Here is a 14,132-nt window from a genome sequence, read left to right as displayed (position 1 = left end):
GACAAAGTTTTGCAATTCGTCCAGGTGGACGTCCTACAAATCGCCGGTAGTTATATACCGGCACTGCTTTATTCAGAGGACGCTGTGCTGCTTTCTAAGACCCCGGTAAGGCTACATCGATTAATTGATCATTTTATCACCACAGGAAACTGCTAACTAACAAAACAAAAACTTTGATATTGATCTGCGGTCCTACACCAAAGAAATGTAAAACTTTTGATATTGATAGCACCCCTGTAAAAACTGTTAACACTTTCTGCTACCTGGGAGCAACCTTCTCGGGGAGTGGGAATTGGACACATGAATTAACCAGTGTTTGATCTAAGATGATTAAAAGCGCATATGGGGTCTTTAGATTTGCATCAAAATTAGGCAATTGTCTGATCAAGGAAATGTTAGCAATATATAAGGCTATATCTGTGGCTACTGCTCTATATGGTGCAGTGGTGTCGGGCCATAACTGTAGCCAGATACTGCAACGAGAAGAAAACTCCTTTTTAAAACGTCTCTTAAGTTTACCCCCAATAGCGTCCACTCAAGTAATACATCAAGAAATAGGATTAGTATACTTAGCCGATCTGATTGGCATGCGGCCGCAGTTGTTATGGAGATCTATCTGGACCACAGATGAAACTAACTTCACAAAATCAATCATTAAGGACTGCCTCATCCTGGATAAAAAATGGTGTACTCCTTGGTTAAAATATATTAGTGACACATATAGTAAATTATGTAAGTTAAACAGAAATGAACCCAGGGCAAGTGATTACCTTAACTAAACAGGAAATTAAGGATGCATTTTTGACTTATAAAACAGCAGGGGCGGCTCCTCCATTAGTCCATTGTAGATGTGCAGTTTAGAACTGCATTATTAAAGACAGTTGCACAGCTGCAGTGTAGTAGTCGTACAATTGCACAGTTAAAGTGTTGCAGTTATGTAGCTGTGGAGGTGAAGGGATGTGATGTAATTGTGCAATTTCGCAGAGGTAGTCTTGTTATGAAGGTATAATATGTTGGTGGTGATTTTATAGATGGTACTTTCTGCATAGAGAATAGAAAGCAGAGACAGTGGAACTTGGACAACAAGGCCCCCATTACATCTGGCCTATAGTTGTATTCCCGAGGGGATACAGTCCTGAGCCATTTCAACATTCCGGGTGGCTCTGGGCTCAGACTTATCGGGTCTGCAAACACCAGACCCGATAAATCCAGGTCTGGAGACATGGCCTAGATTTTAGACAAAAGCTTTGGGGGTTGTGGGCAGCTGCTGCACCTGGCCCCACCCACACTCTAAAGGCAGCATGATGGGAGCAATAAATACTCTCCCCTCACCAGCTCTGCCCTTCCCTTGCACCCACATCACAGCCCTAGAAAATACCACCCAGCACATTTAGCACCTGTTCTGAGAAGGGGTGGCAAATATATGCAGATTTGGGCCTGTTATTTCTCCTAAACAAGATTGAATTTGAGAATTAGGATCTGGTATACCCAGGTCTGCGTGTTATTCCCCATTGCATTCCTTGAATTTAGATTCAGGGATATCAGCCAGAATCAAAGATTCCATTCCTCCGGCATCCCCACACTAATTCCTTGGATCTCGATATGTTATGTTATGTTATGTTATATTTCTTTTGTATAGCGCGCGGCGACTCAAAAAGAGTATCCCGGCGCTTTAACAGCGAGACCTACGGCAGAATAACATAACACGACAATAAAAACAGAGAGGGAATGAAATAAAAAGAGGGAAAGAAAGGCCTAAAGCGTAAAAAACCAAGTCTTTAGACCCTTCCTAAAAGCCAACAGGCTGGTAGCGCCCCGGAGTGTCAGCGGCAAAGAGTTCCACAACTGGGGTGCCCGCAAACCAAAGGAGCGACCACCGATACGAGCTCTTGCCACGCGAGGCACCACAGCCAGAAACTGTGACTCCGATCTAAGCGCCCGGGTCGGATGGTAAAAGGAAAGTCTCCTTTGGAGGTACTTTGCGCCTCCAGAGTGAAGGGCCTTATAGGCCAAAGTCAGCGTCTTAAAAATAATGCGCTTGCGGATAGGCAGCCAGTGTAGGGCCTGCAAGAGGCCCGCCACACTTGCTCGCCTATTTAAGCCATAAATGGCTCTTGCCGCAGCGTTCTGCGTCACCTGGAGGCGCTGTAGCAGATACTCCGGCAGGCCCAGGTAAAGGACGTTGGCATAGTCCAGCCTGGACCCGATCAGAGCCTGCACAGTCAGTTTCCGGTGTTCTTCCGACAGAAGGGGTAGAAACTTCCTTAGTACCTTGAGGAGACCGAAGCAGGTGCCCGTCACTCCCAGAATCTGGGCTCTCATCGACAAGCCCTTGTCCATCTTAACCCCCAGATTCTTGGCAGCTAAAGATGGGGAAGAAGGTGGAAACATGTTGATAGGCCACCAGCCATGCCAGTCAGGGTCCGACGTACACCCAAAGAAGAGCACCTCAGACTTCTCAGAATTGCACTTGAGGCCATTCAAGTGAAACCATCTGAAAACAGCCCCAAGGCAATCCTGGATGCTCTCCCCGTTAAAATCTCCTCCCCTCTCACATGAGAAGAGGAGCTGTGTGTCGTCGGCATAGGACACGATCCGGGCCCCGAAAGACTCCGCCAGTGCCGCCAAAGGGGTCATAAAGATGTTAAAAAGGGTCGGGCTCAGCATAGAGCCCTGAGGGACCCCAACACCCAGTGGCGGCATCACAGCAGAGTCCGGGGGGGTCCAGACCGTTTGTCGGCGGTCGGCTAGAAATGAAGAAAACCAGCTGAGCACCGTCCCCCTGAGGCCTATCTCGTGGAGTCTCGAGAGAAGGCCATCATGGGGGACGGTGTCAAACGCTGCCGACAGGTCCAACATGACCAGCATGGCCTTGCCTCCGGAGTCCAGAACTCCTTTGATGTCTTCCGACATGTGTGCCCATGTGTCTTCTGCTTATGACTGACCCCCTTGCTACCTTAATGATACACCAAATCTGTGGAGATAGACAAAGGAGGACAAAGCAAGTGTACTTACTATAAACATGGCAATGGAGATGGGTGACTGAGTGCTTCTTCTGTACCCACGTAGGCACATCATTACAGATTTTGTCTTAAATGGCACTAAAGCATAATTAAGACTAAACCTAAATGAGGCGATGTGTATTGTAAAATATTTGGTGGCACAAAATCAAACCTTTTTCACCATAACATATATATGTCTTTTCTACAGGTAAACTATACAAAGTATGTCGCTGTAAACCTGGCAACGTCTCATCCTCATTACGACAGTGATCAGAATACAATCAACATGGGCACATCCATAGGAGATAAAGGGAAAACGAAATACATTATATTTAAAATTCCTTCTGTCAACCCAGGTAAGTAATATAAATCTGTAACCTCACATAAAGTTATGTGCGGATCTCCTACGGGAGGCTACCATGTAGAAACTTGTTTGAGGGACAGAACCTGCCACCTGTCACTTTGACATATTTACTGTACTAGTAGTGGGATGCCTGACTCCATAATGGCAGCCTGCAGAATGTCAGATGTATGTCATTACTATGCATGCTTTTACAAAGCATGCCTTTACCACGCAAGTTTTACAACGCAAGTCGTTACAACGACTTGCGTTGGGGGGGCGCTGGATAGTGAATAGTTTAATTTACTATTCCAACTCCAGTCCCCGTGGATAGTAGGGAAGGAGTTGGATAGTAAATTAAACTATTCCCTATCCTACAGCGCCCCCAGCGCAAGTCGTTGTAACGCTTGCGTTGTAAAAGTTGCGTGGTAAAGGTACTGCGTGGTAAAAGTTGCGTTGTAAACGCTGTTCCCCCAGAATGTCACTGCCTGTCTCTGTTCTTCAAGTATGCAGTCTGTTTATTTTCATTATAGACAACTGGCAGCAGGCACTGCCTCACTCATTGCTCAACGCATGTAAAAAATCTTACTTTGTTCAAAAGGGGAGAAAAATTACTCAAATATTTTCCAAGAGCTGGCAATATTCTCCCATCATGGGTCTATTTTTGTAAAATGCAAACAAATATTCCTGAGTAGCTGGGGGTTTCCTTCAATTATCTGCGAGGCATTATTGCTGTCAGTGACCGCTGTGATGCCCATAGCGGGTGAGGACAGCACTAATGCCTTCATACAAGGGGACAGAAAGCCCATCCGACACAGTGGGGGTTTTCTAACATCATTTGCACTGGTGTTCATGAATGGAGTTTACCTTACATTTGTGCCCAGTGTGGCTCTGGCATCAGGAACACCTTGCATCCCCGGCTTCTAGCTGGGACGAGGGGTTCAAGAAGTGGGCAAACGGTCCGGATCCCAACTTTTGCCAGCTGTCCTGTTGCAGCCAACCTCTAAGCAAGAGTCCGATACTAATTTAGTTTCTGAATTTTATGATAAAAGGCACTAATGTCTGCAACTAATCCACCGACAGAATGCAAGAGATTTGCCACAAATCATTCTGGGACCCAGTCACTCAATTGAGCTTCAGTTCATCAGCTCTTTGGAAAAAAATGTGTAATTGAGTCAGGAAATTATATGTGTATGATCTGAGTGCGCACACCAAAGTGAAAAGTTAATCTAAGAAAAAGCCATGGCTGTTTGGCAGAACCTTTCATCTTTATATTCTATGCACGGGGAACACCCACCACATTCAGTGGAGAAGTAGGTCCTTCGTGGAAAACAGTTACTTCATTATTTCAACAACTTTTCGTTTTTGTTTGCAAATTAACAATTAGCGCATTAGGATTTGAAGAACTATCAAGCATTATCTAGAATATGGGATTCACCTCACAGTTTTAAGTCTATATGTTCCACGGTGTTGGATAGCATCAGGAAGCATGTTCATTGGCTCAGCTGTGCTTGTCTCGTTACAACCCTGTGGCAACAAGATGATGTGTGTTGCAATGCACAAGGATAAATGACCTCGATATTATGATATTTTACTCCAGAATTACTTTTGTTGCTATCTGTTGCAGTGATTATTATGGATCTACACTGTGGACACAATGTATTAGGAAATAATGTAACATATTTGTTTATTTGATGTTTTATAACATGGTCAGCCCATAAGAGAATGCAACACAGCACCTGAAGTGTCCAGGAAACTGGGGATGGGGGGTAGGCATGGAAGTGTGGCTTAGAGCTTTTTGTGAGAGAGGAAGAGGTGGATCTTAGGATGCTTTTGGAAGGATCTCATGTGATTGTTGTGCAGATGCAATGAGACATCCAGAGGAGAGCAGATGTAGTCAGTTGGCCTCACCTTGCATCTTAGAGGACTAGGGTCTAATCCCCGCTCTGACACTTGACCAGCTGCAAGGGGTCACAAATCACAACGCTACGGATAAGTGTCAAGTTTTCCCAATAGTGCTTGCCCCATTTACTTCTTTAAAAGAGAAAGTGAAATAACAGGAAAGAGTGTGTGTGTGTGTGTGTGTCCTCTGTGTGGTTATTTTCCCACCATTTGCCATTCACATCCTAGTGTTTTCACGTTGCTGTGCTACGAAGAGCACCTCAAATTTGGGATGTGCTACCTACAGCAACAGTCTTTTCCGTAAAGGGCTCTACTGCCCCTTTGAGTTCATCTCATTTTAAAGCTAGGACTTAAAATTGAAATGAGCCTTTGGTTCGAACTGCTTAGTGGTCAACATGTGCATTACAATTATGGAAGAGACTATTCACACAAAATTATGTCAGTCAAACTGTGAACGCACAAAATTGCAGATTAATTCATGCGATTTGAATGGTGAACATTGATTTATGTGATTGATCTTGGCCAACATTTAAAGAAATCAGATTCTACATGCAACTGAAATCTGTAATGTTGCTAGTGACATTTACTACAACCTAAACCAGTTAAAAAATACATTACCCAACTGAAATAAATGAAGTTCTTAGAGCCACTTTAATTAGTGAGGTTTAAGAGCAACTCTAGTCAGTGAGATTTTATGTGCAACTGGAATCTTTGTGATTTAAAGCAGTTAAGATTTTATCACATGAATCAGTTAGATTTCAAGTGCAAGTTTACTTACGCATTGTACCGTTAGTCCTTGTGTGTAGTTCTAAAGCTTCATACAAGAGTACTTTGGGAATAATTGTGCCATATATGAAAATTAGTGCCTGAGCAAAAAAAACAAGAAACACGATTTCAAAACCGCTCTAAAGCGGTGGGAAGCCAAAATACTCTACATGTGTCGGATTAATAAAGTCCTTATTCATGGGGGGCGCGAGAGCGCACACTGCAGGATGGCTGCCTTCGAAGACAGCTCCGCCGGTCAGGTTCATTTATCGGCGAAAGGATCCCGCTGCGGATGTCAAATCAACCTCAAAAAACTCCACAGAATGTTGGAATGGGCCAGCAGTGAAGGAACGTGTTATAAACCCGGGAGGACCCCTAATATTCCTGCAATTCGGATGTGAAAAAACAGTGTGTGGAGACGAACCGGAGCTTTCAAAATGGCGGCACCCAGGGTGTACTCCGATCGGAGAGACTGAGAGTTGCGGTGTGAATTATTTATGCGCCTGACACTGAATGCTGCAGTCCAGGGTCGGCGGATATTGGGTACTTTGGGCTGTGACACCTGCTGGAGCCCTCAGGTAGACATTGGCCTGCGGAACGGGCTACATTTCCTGCACTGTGGGAGACGTGATTCCAGGCGGCACAAATTGGTGGACTGGAATAATGGCGACATAGCGGGAGATATCGGGGGGGCGCAGAAATCTTGCACCAACAGAGGTATGAAAGTACTTACAACGATCCCCACATAATGACTTGCGACATGATGCGCCGCCCTTCATACTACTGACATTGTAAAACCTCCAAGAGCGGCTGTACTACAGGAGGGCTGTCTTCTGTGATTTGTCTTAATAAGCAAAATCAGTGTGAGACGACGACGCAACGGATTGCCCAGGTATTGTGATGCGGTGGGGAGAGCCAGGCAGCGATATGCACAGACCGGGTGCAGTATCTGGGAGTGACTAGCACTGCCACTAATGCTGGGCGACACTGATGTGACGTGTTTCAGATGCTATCCCGCATAAATCTATGTGCTGGCCCCCATAATAAAACGTTATGAGGCCCACTAACTGGCACTGCTGACGACTACCGACTTCTTTGTCTGAGAAATTACACGAGGGGCACAACGCACATATGCTGAGGAACCTTCCACAACTGTAGTGGCAATTCGACTATCTGACATTACAGCGAGACCGGTGTGCCTTGAAGAGACATTCTGCTGGGAGGTGCATGATTATGCCGTTAGCGGTTATTTGTGGGCTGATTTGCGGCACTGACATCATCTGACTGACGGCAGATCTATACCTTAAGTACGACCCATACAATTGGAGTGGAATACGACGTAGATGCACAAAGATACTTCACACCTACGGCTGTGGTACTCAGACTAATTCGACTATTGCAACCACCTGTGGCACTGGCTCGTGGGCATAATGGGTAAGCCAGATAGACAACAACCTAAACTGACATTTGAAACAAAACGCCACTACAAAGGCGCAACTGCGCATTCAGATACAGAACTGGAAGCGGAGGGCACGACGAGTAAGGCCTTGGAAAATGTCCTCCAAGCAATACAGCAAAGTCTACAAGACATCAACGGTAAACTGAATTCTCTTACCCAGAGGGTAGACAACATGTCTGCGAAACTTGATAAGCAAGGGGAATGACTAGACGAGGCTGAGAATTGTTTCACAGCAGTGGAGGATGAATCACACTCTACGACCCGCAAGTGCACGGAAATGGAGAAAATTCTAGAGGTCATAAAGAACAAGGCTGAGGATTTAGAAGCAAGGCCGCATCGCAATAACGTTCGAATCGCGGGAGTCTCGGAGTCCACGAACACGGGGAAGATGGAAAGGTACGTGGAGGGCATGCTGCGCGACGTTTTTAGCGCCAATAATTTATACAACGGTTCTGATTGTAGAGTGTGCACACATGTCGCTGGCCCAGAGGCCGCTACCGGGTGCCCCCCCGCGACCCATCATAGCTCAGATGCTTAACTATAGGGACCGGGACACAATTTTAAGGATGGCAAGGGAAAAGCAGCAAATCACCTATCAGGGCAATACTCTGGCCTTCTACCCGGACTTTACGATGGCCTTACAGTTAGCGCGTAAAGACTTTAATCCTGCGAAAAGAAACTGCGTGAGATGGGAGTCGAATATGCAATGCTCTACCCGGCTAGACTGAAGGTGACATTGATGGGCGCCCCACAATCCTTCAGACGCCAAAAGCAGCACAAGACTTCATTAAAAAAGTAGAGGCTGCAAAAAGAGCACAAACGCACTGACCAGGGCCAAGATTCTGAATAACCCAGGAATGGCTGGGATGTTCTCCTTGAACTAAAAGCGTCGCGGAAGGCTGGAGGGACTGGAATTAACTGAAGAGATGATCATCTTACAAGGGACAATAGCTGTTGTGTACCATATGGAATAGGATGAGAAATCACTAGATCATCTACATGATATCGTTGTTGCCTAAAAGAGATGGACATCTTTCTTGTGCATAACATTCTGTGGCTGGACGACCTACAAACTGAGGCATAACTGTTGAAAGGACAAAATGCGCTGACATCTACTGGTGGTAATGTATGGATTATGCATATACTGATCTATTCCAGACAGAGGACATGGGCGCTGGGTATGTGGACAGTCTTGCCTGCTCACTGTAGCTACTGCTCTCTGGTTGCACTGGGCACATGTTTGTTAGATCATAATGCAATTGAAATAAGGGTGTTTCACATGGGTAGAGATGTACAGAAATAGCACTACTACAGATTGGCTCTGCATGCCGCAAGTACTGTAACTGAGACTACTTTTTGCGGATTGTTATATAGCAATAGTTGGTTTCCTAGTGTATGTATCTACGTAGGTTGGTTCGGAAGGACGGTAGGTGCTGTATAATGCCTTACCTCTTACAACAACCAGGCCAGAATAGTAATGTTACAGCCTGCGACGGGTGGCATATTTAGGGTAATATTATATCTGCACTAGTAACGAATACCTGACCACATCCACTAAGATGGATGGAGTTGTGTGCACTTGGCGGATCCCCGGAGGCGGGGGCTCCCCAACAAGAGTTTTGTTATGTTATTATTTCAGGTGGGGGTCTGTCTTTGGCATAGTTGGGATACTGAAATGGGAGGGGGATGGGCGGGGTGGAATTGGGAAATGTTATGCAGACTGCGGTATTTGAGATGCATCGCGGATATCCAGGTTAATTCCACTATGTTTATTGTTGCCAGGCTTCTAATAGTAACACTAGATGCACACATTACAAGTCCTGTACATTATTACATTATAAGATAACTCATGATAACACATGAAGATAGATTACAACCAGCACATCTAAATCTGGTGACTTGGAATATTAGAGGGCTTAATAACCCGAAAAAGATTAGTCAAATTTTCGCGTATTTCGATAGACTTCATATTGATATTGCCCTCCTCTAAGAAACCCATCTTGCCCCTACACACAGGAGTAATATTGGGAACAGATGGGCGGAAACAACGCACAGCTCCTCGTATTCTACATTTTCTAGGGGCGTGATGATCTTGGTAAAAAAAAGGGACGCAATTTAGTGTAGATAGCACTATCACAGATGATTTGGGTCGATATGTCATTATAACAGGACGACTCAGGTTGCAGCAACTAGCTTTGATCAATACATATGGGCCAAATATAGACGACCCAGACTTCTATAACATGATTTGCCGTATAATCAATGAGTTACCTGACATGACACTACTCTGGGGAGGAGAGCTCAATATTGCTCTGAATGACAATTTGGATAGATCCGGTGCCTCAAAAGAGCCACACAGACGGGCAGTGGAAGTATTAAAGGATATTATGACTGAAACACGTTTGATCGATCTCTGGAGAGCCCGGCATCCTGGGCGTATGGAGGCCACCCATACCTCAGCGATACATAATAATTGGTCCCGTATCGATTACTGGTTAGGTACAGAGGAAATAGCGTCCTGGACACAAGCTATACATCACCTGCCTAAAACCCTATCTGATCATAATCCGGTGCTATTATTTATAAATATTCCGCATTACACGCCTCCACCATATGTCTGGAGGTTTAATGCAAAGGCACTCTTAGACTCTGTATACACTGAAACGATTAGCCAGGCTATCACTGATTACTTTTCCTTAAACCAGCCCTCCATTGACGACCCTAGCCTGCTATGGGAAGCCTTTAAAGCCACCATAAGGGGAGTATGTGTAAGCACCAACGCGGGAATATTAAAAGATATACGTAGCCAACTTAACAAGTGGGAAGCCACACTGGGCGCACTGGAACATGAATACGAACGAACGCCGCAAAAATCTTGAGTGAAATTCGTAAAGTAATAACGGAATATCAGACATTTGCAGATGATGAACTCAAATATCTAACAAAATGTCAAATTGCACGTTCATATGGTAAAGGGGGGTAGACCAGGTTGTGTGTTAGCGAACAGAAATTGCTCTGGCTATACGCCGTAAACGGTCCTCTCAGTAAAAGATACTAATGGTGAGCTCCAATATGATACACAGAAGATACTGTGCGCGTTCGTGGGACTGTATGGTGAACTGTATGCCTCACAAAACACTGCACCACCCTCTGAGATCATGACATATTTGGAAGATGTGGAGATAGCATGGCTATCTGTCACGCAAAGAGAATATCTATCCATACCAGTAACGGTGGAGGAGGTAACTGAAGTCATTAATTCACTTCCAAATGGTAAGTCGCCAGGCCCAGATGTGAATTTTATAAGGCATTTGTTGACCAGCTGGTGCCCCATCATGTAGAGATGTACGGAGACGCCCATGACAAATAGACTTTGCCTCCTACACTGAGAGAAGCCATGCTCATCACCCTCTTAAAACCGAATAAAGACCCAGAGCAATGTGATTCATATAGGCCGCTGTCCTTAATTAACGTAGATACAAAAATACTGGCCAAACTTCTTGCAAAACGGCTACAGCCGCTAATGCCTAATCTCATACTGCCAGATCAATCAGGATTTATAACCTCTAGATCGACAGCCTATAACACCAGAACACTATTTGCATTATCACATTACTTAACCCCACACATGCAGGCCACTGCAATCCTTTTGGACGCAGCTAAAGCTTCAGATTCCATTGAATGGCCCTATCTTCACCCTGTATTACAAAGAATGGGGTTTCCACCCATCTTGCTGCAGTGGGTTCAAATACTGTACACAGCGCCTACAGCGCGAATGAAATTTAATAAATATATATCAGATGCCATACCGATTGGAAAGGGAACAAGACAAGGCTGTCTATTGTACCCCTTGGTCTTTGCAATAGCCCTTGAACCACTGGTGTGCAAAATACGGCAGGGTCATCACTGCTCAGCGCTTCAATTCCCACAGAGACCCTTACATATCTCGTTATATGCAGACGATATGATGCTATATGTACGTGACCCCGACACCCATCTGGCCCCTTTATTGAGAGAGTATATCAAATTCGGCCGACAATCTGGGCTCCAAATTAACTGGTCTAAATCTCTCATTATACCCTTAACAGACACCACAAGACCGCACCCCACAGAATTCCCACTTGAATGGCAATCAGACCCAGTAAAATATTTAGTTGTCTGGTATCACCGTTATCCGGAAGTAGTAATTTGTACAAACTATGGTAGAGCGATGAGTGTGGAGGACCAAAAAGGATGCTGGATTCAACTAAGCGGATTGCCGGCCATTGTTAAGATGGTCGTTTTACCTAAATTTCTATATTTTTTTAACAATATCCCCATTATACCTCCAGCAGCTGTATTTAGCAGATTGAATGCTTTGGTAACACGACAGATATGGGCAGGAAAGCAGGCCCAAATTGAGATGCGTTCCCTCGTCCTGCCCTACTCAAGAGGGGGTTTCAAGGTTCCAGACTTTCTTCTTTATTATTTATGTGCGCAAGCACAATATGCACATTACTGGTATCACCCTGTCCCTTATCTAACACACGTGGCAATAGAGGAAGGTGATGCGCACCCAACACAGCTGAATGCTATCCTAACTCATCGCCGACCCCTGCTTCATTGTAGAGATATAAATACTGTAGATACCACTAATGCAGCCTGGCGAAAGATGGGTAGATTGGCACGTAAACTCCCACTATATGCCCCTGCCTTGCTACTGCACCATCACCCAGAACGATCAGTCACTCGGGAAGAAGTAGGAACGGGTTTACTAAAGCAAGTGGGTATTGATACAATGGGGGATTTGTACAAAAATGGCACATTTATAGAACCTAAAGATCTTACATATATTAGTAATCAGACGTTACTTTTTCGATTCACGTATTATAGGTTACAAGGAGCCATCAAGAAACTATACCCCTCTTACCCAGCAGAACCGCCACAACTATCGGCATTACAGTTGATACTTACTGAACCTCGTGACTCACATATGGTATCGAAACTATACGGTAGATTGCAGGAGGACATAGCTAACACTACGCACAAAGCACTGATGAGATGGAACGATACTGGCAATATGCTGAACTCTAACTAGTATGCTAACAACAAATTGCAATCTGCGTATATTGCACTATAAATACTTACACCAAACATATTACACTCCCGCCAGACTCTGTAAATATGGCCTGTGGGCAGATGCTAGATGTCGACGAGGCAGTGCAGAAGAAGCCAATTTCATACACCTGACCTGGTATTGTGAATCAATCAATAAATATTGGGTAAAAGTTGTAAAGATATTGAGTGACATGGTGGGTGTTACTTTTAAAAGCACAATCCCTACATGTCTGCTGGGACTCATCCCTGGGGTGCGAGCTACTGAACGTAAATTTTGCATAATTGCCTTACTCCTAGCCAAACACAGAATCTCACTATGTTGGGGTGGTAGGGAGATCCCAAAAACCAAACAGTGGATTATGGATATGACCTACTGTAAAGACACCCTACAAACATATGAGGAAGAACTGCCTGCTGGTTCCAAGCCAAGAGACTATTGGAAATACCTGGTTGAATATCTACAAACGAATCAAGTTAATTAATTGTGCATTGCTTTGTTTAGTTTAATTTAGTTTATTTTAAAGGGGTTTATAAAGCGCCTGGTGACGCCTCACGGCGTGTCCCCGCGCTGTGGAGAGAGCGTATTATGAGGAGAGAGAGGAGTAGCCTTATGATGTAAATAGCACTGTCTTCAACATCTTTCTGAAAGAGGCCTCATTGGTCTCCAGCCTAATGTCCGTAGGCAGGAGGTTCCAATGCATGGCTGCAAGAGAGCGGAAGGATCTACCTCCCATTCTGGCTTTTTTGGTGCGGGAAGTTCTGAGAAGGCCCATTCCTTTAGATCTAAGGGATCTGTTCGGTTCATACAGGGCTGCCAGATCCGACAGATAGTCCGGCGATTTTTGATGGATTATCCTATGGCACCATAGTAGCGCTTTGAAAACAATCCTTTTGCCAATGGGCAACCAATGAAGGGAAGCAAGAGAGGGTCTCGAGGGAGCTCTACGAGGAAGCCTTAGCACCAGGCGTGCTGCAGAATTTTGTAGAACTTGTAATTTCTTGATGTTTTTAGCAGAGGTGCCCAGGAGCAGCACATTCCCGTAATCAATCCGGGACGTGATCAGTGCCTGGGTCATGGTGCGTCTCGAGGTCAAAGGCAGCAGATCAAGGGTGCGGTTCAGCGTTTTCATTACACCAAAAAATTTGCCTACCGTTTTCTTGATGTGGCTATCAAAAGACAGCTTGTTGTCTAACCAGATGCCTAGGTTTTTTGCTTCCTGGTTGGGGGTAGGCAAAGGACCCAGACAGTTGGGCCACCATTCATTCGTCCATTTTGCCTCATTGCCCCCAATTATGATAACCTCCGTTTTAGTGCCATTTAGTTTTAGACAGTGCTCTGTCATCCAAGTGGCAAGCTTACTCATGCAAGCCTTGAAGTTATCTGCTTCCAGAGAAGGGGCTTGTGACAGTGATATTAGAAGTTGTGTGTCGTCGGCGTAAGAGACAAGCTCTACGCCGAACGATTGCACCACTTCTGCCAGGGGAGCCATGTACAAATTGAACAGGGTGGGACTCAGGGCAGAGCCCTGAGGCACCCCCTGTTCTAGCATCACGCTGTCTGAGAGAA

General features: G+C 45.0%; 1 protein-coding gene across 1 annotated transcript in view; it reads left to right on the top strand.

The window, feature by feature from the left end:
- Window positions 1–14,132, top strand: part of BCO1 (beta-carotene oxygenase 1) — a 236,689-nt gene that overhangs the window by 85,978 nt on the left and 136,579 nt on the right. The window contains exon 5 of the mRNA XM_078670768.1: window positions 3,211–3,358. Within this exon, the coding sequence (XP_078526894.1) occupies window positions 3,211–3,358 (148 nt within the window). The remainder of the gene's footprint in view (window positions 1–3,210; window positions 3,359–14,132) is intronic.

The sequence above is a fragment of the Lissotriton helveticus genome, chromosome 12, assembly GCF_964261635.1.
Source record: "Lissotriton helveticus chromosome 12, aLisHel1.1, whole genome shotgun sequence".
In the NCBI taxonomy this organism is placed as follows: domain Eukaryota; kingdom Metazoa; phylum Chordata; class Amphibia; order Caudata; family Salamandridae; genus Lissotriton; species Lissotriton helveticus.
This window is presented reverse-complemented; position numbering and strand designations above follow the sequence as displayed.